Genomic DNA, 20,320 nt, shown 5'->3' with positions numbered 1-20,320 from the left:
ACAACCACTTCATTTGCCATTGCAACCAAATAAAGTTTGTTTCTTTTTTGGATTGTAGTTGGGATCATATGTCATTTTATTTCAAGAAGTATGTTTTAGTAGTATACTGCATTTTTTGTTTCTAGGTTAGTAGTGGAGATATTTCTTTGAAGAAGCTTTTATCTAAGTTTGGATGAATATATTATGAACTCTTTTATTATTGCCTAAGAATATGATTTAGGCTCAAAGATCAGCTCATACAATGGGCCATAGAAAAATTTCATGCATTTTTTTTTCTTTTTTCTTTTTTGTATTTAAGAAGTCTTATAAGCCACTCTAATTATTTTTTTTAAAACCAAGGACTAAAGTCTCATTATTTTTGGATTGTAGGTTTGCTTGATTTTAAGAGAGAATATCATTGTAGTATAGAAGCTTAAATACCTATCTAGAAGATTTTAATTTTATAAATTTTAGTAAAAAGAACTAATTATCTTCTTCAACACTTTTGTATTGCGTAGAGAATTGGAATACAACAATTGATTCTCATCCAAGTTGTATGAACCAATTGATTCTTTTCCAAGGTATATGAACCAATCTAATCTTGGAATTTAGAATAAGTTTTATCTTGTTGGAGTATAGTTTTTCAAGTTCTAAGAAAATACCTATGTAAAAAACGACCAAGCATAACTAATGTGATTAATAAGTAGATATTTAGATCTAACTTCTTGAATAGTTAGCAATTGTATTATGTCTTAAATTTTTTTTTTGACTTGTTGGAGATAATTTGAATATAGAGTTGCAACTTAATGAGCATCTATGTGGAAGTCAATCAATAGAAATTCAATATTTCACTATTAAAATCTATTCTATATCTCATAAAAAGAAGTTGGGAGATTATACCCTAGAAATACGCACATTTAAGACTAGACTTTGCCAATTTTGTTCTAGATTTTGGAGCATGAGCTCTTACAATCTATTTGATAAGGAATGCTTTAGTAGCCTCTGAAAAATCAACTATACTAAGGCCTTTTTCTATTCTATCCTTATTGTAGATTGATCAAGTAATTTTTAAGAAAGTCAAGAAAGAAATGTTATCACATAAGAAAATTTTAATCATGGATTTTAATTACCAAATTGCTTTCAAAGAGCCATTTTAAATAGCTAGAAAGAAGTCTAGTAATGGAAAAAAAATATTATTTGCTATTATTATCCTATCAATTACATTAATTTTTGTGGATCACTAATAATTAAGCTTACAAGACATCATGTCAATAAAAAATTAGTTGATGTCTTGTGAATATATAGATAAGTCAAAAGAGGTATCTAAGAGCTTATTAATGTTATTGGGAGAAGTACAAGCCCATCAAAAATCACTAATCCAAGTGGATCTATTGATTTTTTGGAATTAATAATAAGTTATAGATTTAGATTAATCAATTTGAAGACTAAAGGCTAGATTGAATTATTTGATGAACTTTATCAAAGTATGTATGCTATTCTCCTTTTAATTGTAATAGTAGAGTCTTGTAAGTATTGACATATTATTTGTTGGTCAATACATTAAAGAATGTTAATACCATGAAGCTTGTTTTCTTTAAAGTGCTTTTAGAATGGCTTTATTAATTTTTTTTTATCAATAAGAATAAATAGATATAGAACTAAGGAGCATCCTTGTCTTACCCTCCTATAAATTATGAAATATTTTGTAAACATGACATATTAGCCTACTATTGTACTTCTATCTTAAAAATTAATTTTAATCATGTAACAAAATTAGGAATTGTATCTAAATATATCTATAGCTTAAAATAAGAAATTTCAAGTGAATTTATCAAAGGCTTTAAAAAAATTAATTTTTTAAAAGAAAAAGATGTTGATTAAATCAATTTGGATCAATTAATAATTTTTTGAGTAATTAATATGTTGCTTAAAATGTATTGAAAGAAAAAGAAGATTGTTTGAATTTGATGAATCACTTCTATTAGTATATATTAAGAATATTTTTGAATTACTTTGGCATATGTTTTATATATAGTTTTGAGTAAGATAATAGGTTGCTAATTTTTCAACCTTAATTTAACATCTTTTTTATGTAAGAAAATAATATAGCCTTTAATAATTCTTTATAAAAAGTAATCTTTTTCTAAATCTTAAGTAACTATTGAAATACAACTGTTGCAAATAATGTGCTAAAAAAATCAATCTTATTTCCATCTAATATAAGTGTCATATTTTTTTTAAAATTTCACATGTTGTTTCTATAAGTTTTCCTGAGGCTTTTTCATGGATGTATACATTTACTTAGTATTAGATAGAAGATAAATATATGTAGATTTGATATTATCTTGTGGCAATGCTTCTTAGAAATTTTATAGAAGCATATTTGATTTAATACATGTTTATAGTTGATTGATAGGTTAGAAACTTGGCTAACAAATTAGCATCATGTTGTATGTATCAATAGCTTATGGTACAAGCTAACTATGTAATGCACATATAAGAAACTTGTCTTGTAAGTTAGATACATGTTGGAGGTCTTGTAGAACGTTGCCAAATAACTCCCAGTTAAATAGTATATAAGAAGATAAGAGTGAAGCTTTCTTTATTTTTTTTCAATGCCTTTTTAATTCTTAGTCTTATTTTCAAGACTTTTTAGTCTTCTTATCTTTGACAATAGCCTTTCAATTTTAATACTATATTAACTTTGAATAAATATCTATTCTTTTCAAATGATACAAGAATGTATTGGATTTTTATTTATTTTAAATTAATTTTTTTGATAGTTTGATAATATTTCAAATTTAATATTTTTTTTATTTAAAAATTAGTAAATTATTTAACTTTTATTGATGTATTTTGAAGGTTGCAAATTATCAATCTTTAAAGTTAATATTTTAATTATCTAATTCTGATTTTTCTAAGAAAGTAGACTATTTTATTTTTAGAAATTTTTCTTTGATATTAGAAGTTACAAACTACCATTCTTTAATTTGACTTATAGATTTTTTTCAATTTTTTTATAGAAGAAAAAATTTTGGATGCTATTTTTGGTAAAAATAAAAATATATTTGTAACTATTGCAAATTTTCACAAGCTTATTAATATTCTAAGAGTAGAAATCTCATGTATTTCTAATGTGAACTATAAAAATACTATTTCTATGTCTATGTAAAAAATCAATAATAAAGTTTAAAGTCTATACCAAAAAATTATGCAATTGAGAGAGACAAGTAGATCAAGTATACTAGAGAATCCAAAAAGTCTTATAATAGAAGTATGTAAAAGACAAGGATAAGTATGTTGGATAAGTTCAATGGAAAAAGATCAAAGTTTCAAGGATTTTTACAACAATTAAAGCTCTATATAAAATTACATCCTTTTCAATACTTAGATGGATTTATTCAAGTTAGATTCATAAATATGCCTCTATTTAAGAATACTCTTTTTTAATTTATAACTTTGATCAAAAAGATTTTACAACTCTTTTATAATGTGAATTCATTCTTAGAAGTGTTTATAGTCACATTTAGAGAAAGTGATCAAGAAATGATAACAAAGACCTAATTTGTATATTTACAATAAAAATCACATTCAGCTACCATATATGCTGCAAAATTCCAAAACCTTGCTTGTGATATGGATATGAATCATAAAGCCTTTATTAATCAGCTTTGGTATGGATTAAAAGATAATAGCAAAGATTCTTTGTTGATGATGCCAAGAAAAGACTCATTGGAATAATTTATTGTTCAAGCCATCATAATCAATTCTTTGAAAGATATCAAAAATAAAGGTTTTGTTGGAGAAGTACAACTTAAGTCATGGCAACAACTTTTAAATATTTCAAAGCTTATAAATCAAGGCCAAAACCTACATAAATTGACACAATATGTTTTAAACCTCTTATTAAGCAAGAAAAGATTTAACATCATTAAGAAGGTTTATGCTTATATTTTGGAATAATCTAAGCACATTACTTAACATTACCCAAAGAAACAAGATAGTCACAAAATAAGGAGCATGGTTGCAAAAGAAGATGATATATTATAAAACCATACTCTTCATACTTTAGAATTATGCTTCTTTAGCTACAATAGAGATTATGCAACTAATATTTAATGCAACACTTAATAAATTTTTTCTTCTCTCCTCAAATATTTTACTTTACTTTATAATAGAAGTTTTTTTAGGACCAAAAAACTACAAAATCTTAATCTTGTTAGATTCAAGAACCTCACCTTATTTTATAAGTGAAAACTTTGTTAAAAAATAAGAAATAATTTTAGTTAAGAAAAATTACATATACATGAAGAAATCATAAATGGTTGTTTGTTATCTTTTAGATATATTATCCATAAAACTATTTCTTTAAATATAACAACATAATAGCTTAGTAATATTTATTTTTATTAAATCTTCTTTCAATCTAGTTATTTTAGAATTACCATGGTTAGAGAAGTATAATCCTAAAATAGACTAAATATCTTATAATTTTAATTTTTTTTATGGATTATTTCAAAAAAAATTTAGTCATATTAAAATCCACAAATTTAATACAACCAAATATTCACTAGTAGGTATAAGAGCTTTCATACATGATATAAAAAAAATGTCATCTTTTGCCATATATACTGCATCTATTTCTAATAGTGGAAAGACTTTAAGTGACATTGCAAGCTAGAAGTAAGATTATTAAGATCTTTTTGAGAAAAAAAATCTAAATATTCGTTTAGAGCATTATCCATATGATTGTTCAATTGAACTTTAAGAAAGAATTCAATCGCCATTTTGATCAATTTATAAGTTATTACAAAATAAGTTGGCTACACTTAAAGAATACATTAATAAGAATTAGATTGAGAATTTTATATGCCATTTTAAATCTCCAACATGAATTCTTATCTTATTTGTGAAAAAAAAAGATAGATCTTTATAAATATGCGTGGACTATCAATGATTCAATAAGATCACTATTAAAGATGTATATCTTTTATCTTTGATTTTAGGAGTTTTTGATTAATTCAATTAAGAAAAAATTAATAAAAAGATAGATCTATGAAAAAAATACAATTCAATCTACATCAAAAAAAGAAATAAAATATTATATTTAAAAAATGACATAGACATTTCAAATATAATTTCATGTCTTTTGGACTCACTAATGGACTAATTGCTATTTAATATCTAATAAATAATTATTTTTGTGACTTTCTTGATGCTATTTTTGTATGTTATCTAAATAATATTTTAATCTATTTTAAGAATATAAAAGAGCATAAATTTTATATTTGTCATATATTATAAAAAATTAAAAATATAGGATTATATTCTAAGATAAAAAAGTGTATATTTCATATTATTCAAGTTGACTTTTTAAGATACATCATTTTAAATAATATTCTTTTGATGGATTTTAAAAAGGTTCAAACTATCATAGATTCAAAGTTTTCAAAAAAAATTAGAAATGTATAATATTTTTTGAAGTTTGTCAGTTATTATCAAATCTTCATTAAAAACTTCTTTCAAGTTGTAACTCTATTTACATGTTTGGCTTTTTAATATAAACTTGAGTGGACTAAAAAAACTAAACCATTGTTTGAAGCTTTGAAGACAATATTTAATTTTGTACCAATCTTATATTACATCAACTTCTCTAAGGTATTTTTTTATGAAAATAAATGCATTAGATTTTACCTTTGGTACAATATTATTACTAATGGGAGCAGATAACAAACTCTATTTAATAGTTTTTTATTTAAAGAAATTTTTAGTAATTAAAATTAACTATATGATCCACAAAAAAAGAAAATTTTAAAATTATAGATTCATTTTAAGAATAGAGTCATTATTTAAAAGGCACTTCTAATCCAATCATTGTATATATGGATCACAAGAATCTTAACTATTTCATATTAGCACATGCTATGAATTATTACTAAGCCCATTGGAGCATGTATTTATTAAGATTTGATTTAAAGATTACTTATTGACTAAAAAATAATAAAGTTTATCAAATATCTTTTTAGACATTCTTATCTTATACTAAAAGAAAAAAAAAATGCAACTTTTAATCAATAAAAAATTATTTTCTTAAAGCTTAAGTAATTTTATCTTTTAGTAATGAAATCAATATTGACTATCCATTCAAACTTTTTCAAAAAAAAATAATGAAATGTGTCATCTAATCTTCTTTTTTATAATATAAAAAATATATATTTTTTAATTATCATGATACTTCAAAGTTCAAATTTAAAAATAATCTACTCTATTTTGAGGATTTGTTATATATTCTAGAAGATAAAGCATAATTATGTATTCTTTAAGTTTGTCACAACTTCTAAATAGTTGGATATTTTGAATATAATAAGACTTTAGAATTAATGTTTAGAGATTTTTGATAACTTTAAATATAAAAGGCAATTAAAGAATTTTTATAATTGTATGATGTTTATTGAAGATTAAAAACTCCTCATTACTGATCTTAGAGACTTCTTCAACCATTATCTATTTCAAAACAATCATAGTTTTTTTATTTCTATAAATTTTATCATGGATCTTTTAATTTCAATTTTTTATGATTTTATATTTATAATAGTAGATTATATTACCAAGATGATATATTTTGTACCATGTATAAAGTTTATGACAAGTAAAGAAAAAACTAAGTTTTTTTTCTTAATAATATTGCTATCTTAGATTGTTCAAAGATATTATATTGGATATCACCCACACTATCATAGATTGTCCAAAGATATTATATTGGATATCACCCACACTATAATAGATTGTTCAAAGATATTATATTAGATATCACAACCTTAAAGAGAATGTAATAGAAATGGAAATGCTTAATAATAACATATACTTCCTTGAATAGATAGTAAAATATAATGTATTTAGTATCACAACCTTAAAAGAAACTTCCAATGCTAGATGATATTATTGGAGGTAAAAACCACCCTAAATGGTATTCCAAATATTTTATTTGAAAGGCGTTCCAAAAGTGTCAACAATGATCAAATATTAGGATGGACTTCTTGTCATAATATGAGATACTATCAATTGTTGAGAGGACTTATCAACCACTTTTAAAAAAAACAAAGATCAGCATATGTGACAAACAAAAGTTATTGCATCTTGGACTTTTTAAAAATATAATTGACATTTCTTATGAAACTTGTTTCTAGAAAAGATAGAAGAAGAGGAGAGGGAAGGAAAGAGAAGATAGTATCAGGGATATATTTACTTATTTAATATTAAGTAAGAGATAAATATAGATAGATTTGATATTATCTTATGGCAATGCTTTTTTGAAGCTTTATAGAAGCATATTTGTTTTTATACATATTTATAGTTAATTGATAGGTTAAAAACTTGGCCAATAAGTTAGCTTCATGTTAGATATATTAATAATTTGTTGTACAAGCTAACCATATAATATACATATAAGAAACTTGTCTTATAAGTTAGACACATATTAAGCAAGTTGGATATAAGTCAGAGATTTTGTAGAATATTTCCAAATAGCTCTTAGTTAGATAATATATATGGAGGCAAGAGTGAAGCCCTCTTCACTTTTATTACTGCCTTTCTAATCTTTAGTCTTGTTTTAAGACTTTTTCTTCTTGTCTTTAATAATAAACATTCTAATTTAAATATAATATTAATTTTGAATGAATATATTTTCTTTTTGAGTAATACAAGAGTTTATTGAGTTTTTATTTAATTGAGATTCATGTCCTTGACAAGCTCTCATTATAATATATCCTAAGAATTTGTTAGTTTTTTGTTAATGTGTCTTTGATGTTTAATCTTAGCATCTTTAAAGGATTTGTTGCTTTGATATTACTAAATTATCTCTGTTTAAATTATATTTTAATTTTGTGATCTTTTTATTTTTAATGTTCTAATTAATTGACTTAAATTTAATCTTTTTAAACTATGATTATACATAAAAACCTTAAAAATAAGCTTGAAGGTTTGAATATGCATGTTATAATTGACCTTGAATTTCAATAGAATATTATAAGCTTAGAAAGAATTATTTTATATAAAAATATTTATAGAAGCATATGAATTTTTTCATTCCACTTATAAAGAATTTTCGTAGTATATATTGAATTTAGATATTATTGACATATAGCAAGATTTGAAAGTCATTGTATTACAAAATAAAGACTTTAAGAATGTAAATAAATAAGTGATACATTTTTTTTAAAAAATATAAATATATTCAAAAAGAATTGAAATAAATATTATTAAAGATTAAAAAACTAGAAATTCTTATAACTAAATCAAAAAAAAGAAAGAAATTGAGAAGAGTGAAGAAGGCCTTGCTCTTGCTTTTATATATACTATCTAACTAGGAGCTATATAGCAACATTCTATAAGACCTCCAATATATGTCTTACTTGTAAGACAATGTCTATTTTGCAAGACAAGTTTTTTATGTATGTACCACATGTCCAATTTGTTGGCCAAATTTTCAACCTATCAAACACATATAAAGATAAAGTGTCAAGGACAAGAACTCGATGAAAAAACAGTTCAGACAAGTAAGCCTTCACTCAAAGAAAAGTAACAAAATATGAATAATAAGTATGTATATTGAAAAGAGAAACTAGAATGGCTATTGCCAAAAGACAAGAAAACTAGAGACCCTTGAAACTAGACTAGAAGCAAGAAAGGAGTTGACAAGAGTGAAGAAGCCTTCACTCTTGTCTCTATATATACTATCTAACTAGGGGCTACGTGGCGACGTTCTATAGGACCTCCAATATGTGTTGACTTTGTAAGACACATGCCTTGACTTACAAGGCAAGTTTTTCTACGTGTGGGCCACATAGTTAGCTTGATCTTCAAGCTAACAACATGTGTGGCACATGGCCAACTTGTTGACCACGTTTCTAATCCAAAAAGTCAATTAAAGACACCTATGAAGTCAAAGCAGCGTCTAGGAAGTTTCTAGGAAGCTTTTATATTAAATATTATAGAATTAACTTACTTTTATCTACTTTTACTTACTTCTACCTATTTCTATATGTAATTATTAGCTTACATGATTATGGCCGTGACATGAAGTTATATCTATAAAGCTTCTAAAAAGCATTCTTATAATATATTATTAAATTTATCTATTTTTACTTATTTCTACCTATTTATATTATTTATATGATTATTGGTATAAATATATATATATATATATATATATATATAATACATTAAAATATAATATATTCATCTTAAAGTTAGATTATATAGATTAAATTTTTTTGAATTTAAGAATAAATTTAATTAAAAGATAATAAGATTTTATACTATTTTTTAAATTTAATATTTTTAAATTTGATCTTTTTATAATTTATTTTTTAAAGAAGTCAATTAAAAAATATGAAATTTTAGTAATTATAAAGAATTTACTTTATAGGAAGATGATAATCAATTCCATAAAAAAGACATGTCATAGGCACATGCTACCATGTTCTAATCTCAACTAAAAATATAAAAAATATTAGTAGAAAGAATCTTTGCTTTATTAAGCTACACTTGAATTTTTTTATTCTATTTATTAGAAGCATATATGTTTACAATACCAATAGAGTCTCTTAAAATATTTTTTAGAATAATCAAAAATACTTTGATATGCATAAAAGATCTGATATTATTTACTAATTTTTTTATTGATAGAAATACAAATATACATATTTCTCTCAATGTAGCTCTATTAGAATTATTAACATAATTTATGACATCCTCTAAGATGAAAAAGACAATATTAGACCATAAAGTATTGTTTAGATCTTAAGCTCTTGTATAACATAGATTGTGTTCTTTGAGCAAAAAAATATTGAATTTTGGAAAAAATCTTTGAATATAACTTCTCAATTTGAAAACTTTAAGTGGATCATTTAATCAAAAAAAGTTATAAGAGATGATTTTCAACTTCATACAATTTTAAGGAAAGAAAGTTCATCTTGTAATTTTTTATTTAATAATTAACTTTTTAAAGATGTAGCATATTCTTACTCTTAAGATGAATAAGTGCTTATTCAACATTTTTTCATTACAAAGAAGCTTCAAAGAAAAAGATCTCTTATATAGGCCATATTTTTATTTTCTATAGAAGATTAATAATTAATATTATTTATGATTGAATAAATAATATAGAAGTTTATATACTTATAGAAATAAAAACTTGATCTATTTATTTTATTATAATTAATAAGATAAAGCCCTATGTCTTTTCTATAGAAGTTATATTTATTTTATCTATTTATTTTATTTTCATTATTAGCCATTTAATTTGTTGTAGGAGATAAAAACAAGGTTTTTTAAAACTATAAAGTTGAAAGAAGGCCATCATAAGATTGATGTGAAAGTAAATTATTAGACAAAAACATAGCTAAAAAAGATGCTTGAGTAATATTAAGCTCTATAACTTGGATCTTATTAGTGAGTTCTTCTTGGTCTATTTAGAAAGGTATTCTTATAGCTATGAGATCTAACATGATTGCAAGCCCTTGTAGTTTTATATCTATAAATTTTAGAGATATAAGTATTATTGTCTCCAAGGATATATCCAAATGTGAATATTTCTATATCAGCTCAAAATTAAAGAGCCTTAGTAATCCAATTCTCATTGGCCTACGTAGGCATAGATAATTTCTTTGTTAAAAATAGAGCATCAAGTAATGAAACAAGCCATAATATTATACATTATAATATTTTTTATGATAGAAATTTAATTTTAAAAAATCTAAATTTAGAATATAATAATATGAATAGAAGATCATCCATTTTTGGATCATCTTTAGTAGATGGATCTATTGGTCTATTGTTTAATGTAGATTTAAAGAACCAAGTTGAAGGCATTCTGCTATATCAAGTTAAGATCTCATTGCTATCTAAGCTCTTATCAAGGCTTCAAATTGCAAAGTTCTTTGATCACTTTGATTTATATTTATGGCTATATCAACTATAATAATGTAAGACCACAAAATTTCATGGAAATTATATTGTTTGGCAAAAAGCTATATAGAAATTATTTCAAATTTCTTAGATTTATATGTTTTAAGATCTTTAGTCACTTTAATGTTGTAATTTTTTTTTCTTTCTAATAAAATATTATTATGCATTATTATTCACCTTGTAATTTTTTCCATATTTCACATCATGCATTCTTGAACTAGGTTTGAATAAAACTCCTATGTAGATTTGGAAACACCTTGAAATCAATTGTGCAATGAAATGACTTAAGACAACCTCATGCTACCATTAAAGTATTAAAAATTACTTTGTTAATATTTTATTTTGGCAAGTTTGTAATTACAATTGTAACAATGGTGCAAAGCAACACTCTTCTCCAACATTGTCTTTTGGTGGTAGAACATTATGACTTTTATTTCTTAGTTAGCTTACGGCATTAATGTATCATAATACATTTCTCTTATATTGGTTTCTTGTGTTGAAGTGTTCTTAAATAGGAGGGATTGAGACAATGCATTAGAATTTATTATAATTTTTATTATTTATTGTATCTTCTATAAAACAACCATCTTTTGAATGATTTCAAAATGATCACTATGAGATTAAATAAAATTCTCATGTGCTTCTTTGAATGTTATATATGATAAGTCGAATCTGAGAGAGTCTTGATAGAAAAGATCTAAGTTAATTCTTTGCTATTATTTTAACAATCATTTCTTATTCTTCCTTGTCTTATGTCTAATAGATGTAAAACTACTAGAATCTACAACATCAGCAAGATGTGTATTTTGAATAAGAATCAAGAATATACCCTGAACTTTTTGTAAATAATTTATTGTTATAATAAGATGATTAGATTGTGACTAAATCATTCTCTTATATTAAGTCTAAGTAGTTTTATATTTGGATTTATTTTGCTAGAGTTGAATAACCTTTGATATGATGATCTATGTGTAAGAAAAATCATTAATAAGAATAAACCTTGAGATTTATCCTTATTTTTCTACAAATTGTGATGCCATACTAAAGAAGTCTTTTAGAAGATCTTTTAAGACAATCCAAGTTAGGATCTTGAATGAACTTAAATAAAAATTTCAGTTTGGAAGTTAAATGACTTAATGATCAAAATTTTAATCTTTAAGATTAAAACATGCAAAACTTGATATTAGATTTGTATAGAGATTGAATAACATCTAATGAGTGACTTCTTCTCAAGTTGTTTTTAGATAGAAGTAAGCTCAGTAAAGATTTTTGCTAAGAAAGATAAATCCACTTGCTAATACTTCGAAGTCATCCTGTCAAACTCTAAATCTTCCTTCTTCATATTTGAAACCTACAAAATACACAATTAAAATATTTTAGGATAACTCATCTACTTCTTTCTTCATAAGCTCTTAATCCATAGAAAGTTTGGGTGGTTTTATATACAAGAAAAAACTGATATAACTTCTAAAAAATCTAAAGAAAAAAAAAAGACACTAACCTAGAATGTATTGTATAAGGTGTAGATAGTCAATTTAGCAATATTGGTCATATAACACAACTAACTTATATTTCTTGTACTAGTCTATTGGCATGTTGAAAGATGTATGTAGTACAACAAAATCTCTATTTATAAGACCAAATCATACAATAAGAAAAAAAAAACTTGACTTGCATTATATAAGTTGCTATTACATATTAAAAATTATATTTATAATATATATATATATATATATATATATATATATATTGCTTCATAAAGTCAATAAGAGATCTCTAACACCTAAATATGCTTTTATACAATTATAATTGCACCTATATAAAACACTTCAAACATAATAGCAATCAAAATTCTATGCCAACATGCTTTGTTGGCTCTTAATTCTTGATTTTTTTAAATATATAGTAAATATTGAATTGCAATAATTTTTAAGAAATATAGATAAAGAAAGTACGTTCCATCTATATATCTCATATCAATCAGGATACTTCAAACTTAAACATAAACTATATTCTTTAATCTATTTTGAATCTATGAAAAAATATAAATCATGTAATTTAAAGTAGATTTATTATTTTTAAAATAAATTATCTAAATTTATTTATTTAATTTCATTAAAAAGAAGATTGTAAAAAAATTTGAACAATTTAATAGATCTTAATACCAATGTAATCCTAAAAATATCATTTTACAAGACCAACAAAGTAGATTGTCAAGAAACCATATTTATTAAACACAAATCCAACTTCCATAAGCGTTGAACAAAACCATGTAACTAGTTCATGGCGAAAAAACAGGAGTTTCGTTTCACTTTCCAGGGCGAGGTCATTAAATAACCGACGGACGAATGCCCTGAGATTTCGGTCAGAAAGTTTCTTCTCGGCGGCCTGACAGACTCCCACCCACCTTCCATTCAATTCTGCCGTTCCGGTCACCGATTTCCATTTCCCGGTACCCAGTATCCGGTATCCAGTTGTCGGTTGCCGGTCGCATCATACTGGGTGGGTCAAGCTCGGAGCTCAGTGCCCATGCGCGGGCGATCGCTCGCTCGCTCACTCCCGAAGCATATTCCCGAGCGGACACCGGCACAGTGGAAACAGCGTTGCGGTAGAATCCAAGTCCTGGTCTTCTTTGTGCTGGTCTTGACAGCCTCACTGCATCCAAAGCCGCGATGGGGTTGTTTTCTTACAGATCCTGGAATGCTGAGGCCAGTGTCAGAGCTTCTCGCATCTGAACAAACCTTCCGGTTGCGTCACACAGAGCACCGAATTGAAGACAAAGGCTGTCACATGGAACGCATCGAATCTCCAAGGACACTGTGTCCCCAATCTTCTTGTAAGCCTACATTTGCAGTAATGGCTCACCTGTGGGGCGAGAAATGCTAGACAATAAGTGACACCCGATGAGACCATGCTAGTGTGCAAGTGTTTGCTATTTTAGTGTGGGGGTTTTTGAAGCGAGCCCACAGTTTCAGTTTTAGAGACGTCGATGGTAGTCGCAAGTTGTTTGACTCGTGAACTGTAACACGCCCTGGAAGTTCACCACGAGGTTGCTTAGAGCGCAGCAATAGAAAGCTAGTATTTCTTTATTATTCGGTAATAGCGATTTAAAGCTCTTGTAGCTACTGTTGTGCACAATTGCGACTCCACGTAGCTGGGTAGGAGTGTGCTGCTCTCCTCATTGCCATATTTGGCTTCCACTTCGCTGCACTCGGCAAGGGTCAGAGCCGTTCGCACTTTGGTCAAGTTGGGGTGAGTTCAGTCGTCTGATGCTCATGTTGCTCAACGCGTGCTTTCATTTTTCCGATGTGTGATCTGATACTATTTGATCATTTTTTTATTCACACGTTGCAGCTCCTTTGAAGCTTCTTGTGAGAGGAGGGAGGGTCCAGAAGTCAAAAGCAGTTGGACGGAGTTGATGGCTTAGATCGTGGTTCTCCATGTTTGGGAGGGCAAAGGCTCGAAGTGTTCTTGTCTTTCGCTGCAGGCCATGGCTGTTTTCTGTGCAAGGATTTGTCTGTGTTTCCCCATGAAATGTCGGGAAGTGCGTTTGTGAGGGTTTCTGGCTTGTCTGTGGGATTTTCCTTCGCACTCTCGTGTGAGATCCATCAACTGGGCCTGAATCTATCTTGTCTCGGTTCACAGTTATCTTGTTAAAAAACTGTTTTGCTTGGGTTAGGGTGTGAGGGATTCAACCACAACCAAGTTCGACTATGAAACAGCTCTCGGGCGATTGCGAAGTTCTCCAGTCAACTGATCAGATTATGAGTCCGCCATCTATGCCTCGCACAAAAACCTCGCTGGGCACTATTGTTGTGGACATGGGCAGCCGTGGCGACATCGACTTGCGACTCAAACCTAACGGAATGGAATTGTATTCACCCGACAAGAAGGCATTGAGGCCTGACCCTGTGTCTCGCATCCACTGCATTCCAATCTTGATGTTGTTAGTGTTCTTCATCTTGTGGGTGGGATCTTCAGGTATTTCTTTCTATCTCTGTGCTTATTTCTTTATTTATTTTGTGCTCACTAGAGTAGTAGCTAACTCCCGTAGAGGTCAAGAGGTTTTCAGTTTTCTGTGTTGTTTCCAGGAAACCAAATCTAAGTGGCTTATTGGCTGTTGTAATTCTCTGAGACTAGGCAGCTACCATTTTGTGGAATTGTGTTCTTGTATAAGAAAAAATAGAATTCAATTGTGTTATGATCCTAAAGGCTCGTTAAATCGCTGGCTCCGCCTTGAGGTACTCTTCGAATTGCACCCGTGCAGAGAACTTGTCACAACTTCAGAGCTGAATCGTGTTTCCTGTTTTTGAATAACCAGAAGTTGTACCAGAGGTGACGTCGATCGCAAATTCAACCCCAGGAAAGGACGTCACGAGAATGGCATCTTCAGATAAATTCATCGCATCTGAGAAGCAGAATGTGTTCATTAAGGAGAATTCCCAGCATGATACCATGACCGTGGGACAACAAGACCTTCTATTTCACGCAACCGACTTTGCTAATGACCAATCGAAAAGCTCTAGAGCAGAGAGAACCTACATGAGAGGAACTGCAAGATAGGACGTCAGCAAGCTCCCGTGGAATGATTCTCGAACGTTTGTGGTCGAGATTGGTCTCAACTGGGAGCAGCATGCCAGCAGGCCCCAGCACCTTGAGCACATCCAATTTTTCTTGAGTTTTCCAAACCTGAAGCCATTCAAATTTAGTATGTGTAGCTGAAGCTGCAGCGTACATCGAATCGAAGGCTCTACAACCTGCAGGTTGGTGCAATATGCTGCAAACTGGAGCGTTGTTGACATTGTAACTTCTAATCTGATCCTTATCGTCAATGAATCGTTCCTAATTCTCCGCCGAGTATAGTTCAACAGAAGCCATGTGATGATGTGGGTGCTGATTTAACTGATTCTTCTCACTCCTTTCGACAATCGGCTCCGCTATCTTCGATCTTTCCTCTACAGTACTCCATCAACATTCTTTCATGGCATCAAGCAACCAGCCGTCGAAGAAAAATTGTGGGGCATTTTCAGTGGAGCTTCGATGATGTGTGACAGATTCAAGCTCGCTGAAGTATTCGAGTATGCCGGCTCTTTGCTTCCTTTGGAAACTAGTTTCGGACCTGTGGGTAGAGTATAGCCTAGTTAATATGAATTATATGTAGTCTGATAGATCTTTTCATTCAAATGCTTAGTTCTAAGTTCTGCATTCCACTATATATCTTGGTCGGCCAGGATGTGAGTACGCAAGAAATGAAAGTAGCGAACTCCAGATTCACGATTTTTTTTTATTATTTGTTCCACGCACAAATCCTTTGAATGAAAAGACAATTAAATGGCACACCTTCTCCAAAGCTAACAAAATATCAAGCAATGATTATTTGAAGCTAGGGACTACGAATGCTTAATGTTTCCTTCTAATGAAATGTTTCATCAAAAAATAGTGGTTAGAATGTTGTCATTAATGTGTGGAAAAAAACGAGAAAATTTGATTGTTGATTTTTAGCAACTTCGAATTTTCTCTGAATTTATATGTTATAGTTTTATGGATGTTTATTTGAAAAAGAAAAAGAAGAGTATTGGTTTGTGCACAAGTTGTGCTTAAATTCATTAGAGTAAGTTTATCTATTTTGCCTTTTTAATAGATATTTATCGTCTAAAAACAGGAAAAAGAAGAGAAAAAGAAAACATACTAAAAATCATTAGATATTTTCATTATAACTTGGTATTTTTACCTTAGTAATCTTATATAAAAACAAAGAATTATTCTTTTATAAGTTGAAATATCATTTAATAAAATTCTTTAAATTTTGGGTATACTTCTTCCTTGATTTGTGGAGGATATTGTACAAATAAATATTTATTCAAGGACTTTTTAAAATAAAATCTCTCTATGAAATAATTTGATTTCATCCAAAACTCTTCTTGCCATCATTTATCTTGTGATTTACATAATTTATGAACAGTTTTTACAATCAAAAGATTTTAATTTAATAAATAATTTATTGAATAGATATATAAAATCAATGTACAAAAACTCGTGTTAATAATTATTTAATAAATCAAGTTTTAATATGATTTAAAAGATTCATTATGGATTTTTTTTAAATGCATAAAAAAATTATTATTCAGGTTGATTCTTATATTTGATATACATACATATATCTATATATATATATCTATACATATATTACTATAAATAATTTTTTGTTTTATATGGACTTCTATTTTTTGTTGCCTTTATATTGTTATAAGTTGTGTAAAATTAACCATGAATTTTATATAATTTTGTTTCTCAAACATAAATTTAGATTGATTTATTCAAAAAAAAACTCTTTCTCAGTTTTTATAATTTAAAATCTATTAGGTATAATTTGAGCATATAAGTTTGATCAAATATGATAAATATGTGGCATTTTTTATCCATATAAAATACAGGCATTATTTATATTATCTTCTATTATGTATGAAAATAAAAATGTACCAAGTTGGAAACAATTAAAAGTATTACACTACAATCTCACTTTATCCATATCTTTAGAAGATGATAGTAAGCATAGTAATAGAAAAAAATTCCAACTTATAGAATGCTTTGTCAAAAAATTTAAAATATTTCTAAAATCAAAAGAGAAGCATGGATAAAAATGAATTTAGAAATATTTTTGGATGCAATAAATAAATTGTGTTCTAATCTAAATATGTAATATTAGAAGACTAACTTCAAATGCTTTTAAAATACATGAAATTTTTTGAAAACAAAATTAATTTACAAATGTGTAAATTTCATATATTTTAATATGTGTAAATTTACACATATGTAAATATGTGTGAATTTCATATATGTAATTTACACATATTTTTAAATTAATTTAAACATATTAAAAAATATGTAATTTACACATATTCAATGAAATTTAAGAGATACAAAGTAGAATAATATATGAATTGTAGACTTCTTATTTAATTAGAAAGATGTGTAGTTTAAAGCTAGAGTAAAAAAAGAAGAAGCAATGTTGATACAGTTAATTTGGCAAAAGTTTATGGCAATAAATGAGTAGAGAGTAAAAGACAATCCTAAACTTTTATAAAAGAAAATTCTCTGTATGCACCAAACAATACAGACAAGTTTACATTAGTTTTGGAAATACTCTAAAATAAATGTGTATGGATTCAGAAATCGTTGAGGCATAAATTAGCTTCAAGTCGAAGGAATTTAGGGCCTTAGAAAACATTTGTTTGGCAATAAGGAATTTTTATACATAAACTCTCTTTTATATTCATTTTTTTTGACATGAAATAAAATTATTCTAAAATATTTAATATTAAAATAATATGGATTTAAAAAAACATTTTTATTTATAAAGACATTCAAATCAAAAATAAAAATATAAAATAATCTAACATATTATAATAAAGTAATGTTGAAAGTTGTTCAAGATAAGATTGATAGATAACTTGAAAATTGTGGTGCTTTAATTTGACATTAGAACAAATTATAGATGCCTAAAAGTATGAAGAGAAGAAAGTGATGCAAATTTAGTAGAAGTGTATAGTTTCTTTATGCAATATCATTATGCATGGAGTGACAAAAAACCAATACTATGTCATTCAAAATGACAACCTTTGTTTAATTCTTAATACTTCTACTTGATTTTTCATTTTCATTTTTTATTTTTATTTTTCATGAAGGATGAAAATATTTAGCATTTTAACTTTTAATATAAAAACTATATGAATCCAATTAAGAACATCCAATTTTTCTACAATCATTTATTGTTTTTTCTATGCATTCATCCGTTGCTTATGATTATTTCACCTTGATTTTCAATTCCAACTTGTCTTTCCATACAACATTAGAATTCAACCTTTAATTGAATCTCACTACATTTTAATTCTTACGCTCATTTTAAACTTTACAGCACTTGTTGATTTAGAAGTCTATAAACACTCAATCAAGCACCAAGGATTGCAGCATTGCTCTCATCTAACATGAAATCAACTGCTCTGCATCAAGCAAGCAAAAGGTAGAATCCAACAGCCAAGCCAAACAATCCCTCTCTCCTGTTCTCCCATCGTTGTTTAGCAATCAATCTCGATCCCAAACAAACGAAGCACAATGGTTGAGTCCGAGACTGGCAAATACATCATCTCTGTCTGTCTGTGTATCTCGTTGACTCAGTCGCCAAGCCCCTACATACCGATATGATGATATCCACACCGTCTAGACGAGGAAATGAAGCCCGGATTTAGTCACTCTCGACGTGGTCCTCGCAGTCAAGGATGGGTTGGAAGAGCTGATACTCGGTGTGGACCAGGAGGATACATCAACAAGCCATCCGAAGCCACTGAGAGGATGCATTCACGAGTCTGCATGTCTAGAGTCTAGTACAAGGTAAACGTCGTGTCAGGTTCATTCTGGACCTGAGCCATTGTGGTAAGAGAAGGCAAAGCGAGCTCCGTGTTCTGCACTGGGTGAGAATTGCTTATGTGGGGAGTTCTGGTAGGATGTAGCCCGATCGACTTGTTTCTCCAAAACTTGATTGAAGTAACATAATCAGTTAGAGATTTTTCTTATTCTGCCGTGTTGGAAGTTTGCTGAAATATGCTGAGCACCCACTTCGGACTTGTGTGTTGAACTTTACTTGTGAAAGGCCACCTGCTGGAGGGAAATCTGCCAATATATCAGTGTCATGGAGAGAACCATGGGCTTCTGGGTTGCAGATGAATTCAACTGCGAGGTCATCATCACACATGAACTCAACGCAGCATTGTGCATGGTGTCCTTTCTCTGCGAAAAGTGTTTGACCTCGGTTCGGTTGTGCCTTGAATTCCAAAGCTCTCAACACACAATCTGCGTTTAGAGACGCAAGGTCTCCCAAGTTTCTCTTATTGGTATACTATAGAGCAGTGCTTTGTTCTATGCCACAAATATGGCAAAAAATTTCTCTAGAAGCTTCTTCACGAAATAAAATTAAAAATGAAATAAATAAAACAAAATCACCGCCCTAAATGGTGAGCAAGGCTAAATGGCAAAAGAAAGCAGGAGCCATGTCATGAAGTAGTGGCCAGAAACGATGTTAAATGAGACTAGATTTTTATTTTTATTTTTTCCATAAACTCCCTTTAAAACCAAAATGGATGGTTGTGGGATTCCATTTGGTCATCCTTTGACTAGCTTTTGAGTCGGTTGAAGTACTTTCCACTTTGTAAGTACATTGTAGGCTCTTTTTTGACCATATGGTTTCCAAGGTAAATATTTTTTCTAGGGCTGGTGCTAGTAGATGGTCCCTCATCTACAAAGGCTACCAGGGTGTTGCACAACACTGTCCAAGCTTTGAATAAAGTTGATACCTTAAAAGTAGAACTTGCTCAGAGTG

The 20,320-nt window shown here is 28.3% G+C and overlaps 1 protein-coding gene across 4 annotated transcripts; it reads left to right on the top strand.

Annotated features, from left to right (window-relative positions):
* Positions 1 to 13,642: 13,642 nt before the first annotated feature.
* On the top strand, positions 13,643 to 16,284 carry LOC112288081 (uncharacterized). 4 transcript variants are annotated; one of them, XM_024531920.3, is made up of 3 exons: positions 13,643 to 13,783; positions 14,627 to 14,928; positions 15,269 to 16,284. In XM_024531920.3, exons 2-3 carry the CDS (start codon positions 14,661 to 14,663, stop codon positions 15,508 to 15,510), a joined length of 510 nt encoding a protein of 169 aa, XP_024387688.1. In that variant the 5' UTR covers positions 13,643 to 13,783; positions 14,627 to 14,660; the 3' UTR covers positions 15,511 to 16,284. The 4 variants fall into 4 exon arrangements, with proteins under 4 accessions (XP_024387688.1, XP_024387689.1, XP_024387686.1 ...); XM_024531921.3 differs by lacking the exon at positions 13,643 to 13,783 and adding an exon at positions 14,058 to 14,199 and having other exon boundaries at positions 15,272 to 16,284; XM_024531918.3 differs by lacking the exon at positions 13,643 to 13,783 and adding an exon at positions 14,058 to 14,199.
* Positions 16,285 to 20,320: the final 4,036 nt, after the last annotated feature.

This window comes from Physcomitrium patens, chromosome 10 (assembly GCF_059467195.1).
Source record: "Physcomitrium patens ecotype Gransden chromosome 10, ASM5946719v1, whole genome shotgun sequence".
Lineage (NCBI taxonomy): Eukaryota > Viridiplantae > Streptophyta > Bryopsida > Funariales > Funariaceae > Physcomitrium > Physcomitrium patens.
The sequence above is the reverse complement of the archived record's forward strand: the minus strand, read 5'-3'. Positions and strand labels throughout refer to the sequence as shown.

What these genes read in the sequence shown, in the direction of transcription:
- LOC112288081 (XM_024531920.3), top strand. Translation starts at nt 14,661, where the DNA reads ATGAAACAGCTCTCGGGCGATTGCGAAGTTCTCCAGTCAACTGATCAG. An exon ending in CTTGTGGGTGGGATCTTCAG is followed by an intron (nt 14,929 to 15,268) that starts GTATTTCTTTCT and finishes TTGAATAACCAG; the next exon opens with AAGTTGTACCAGAGGTGACG.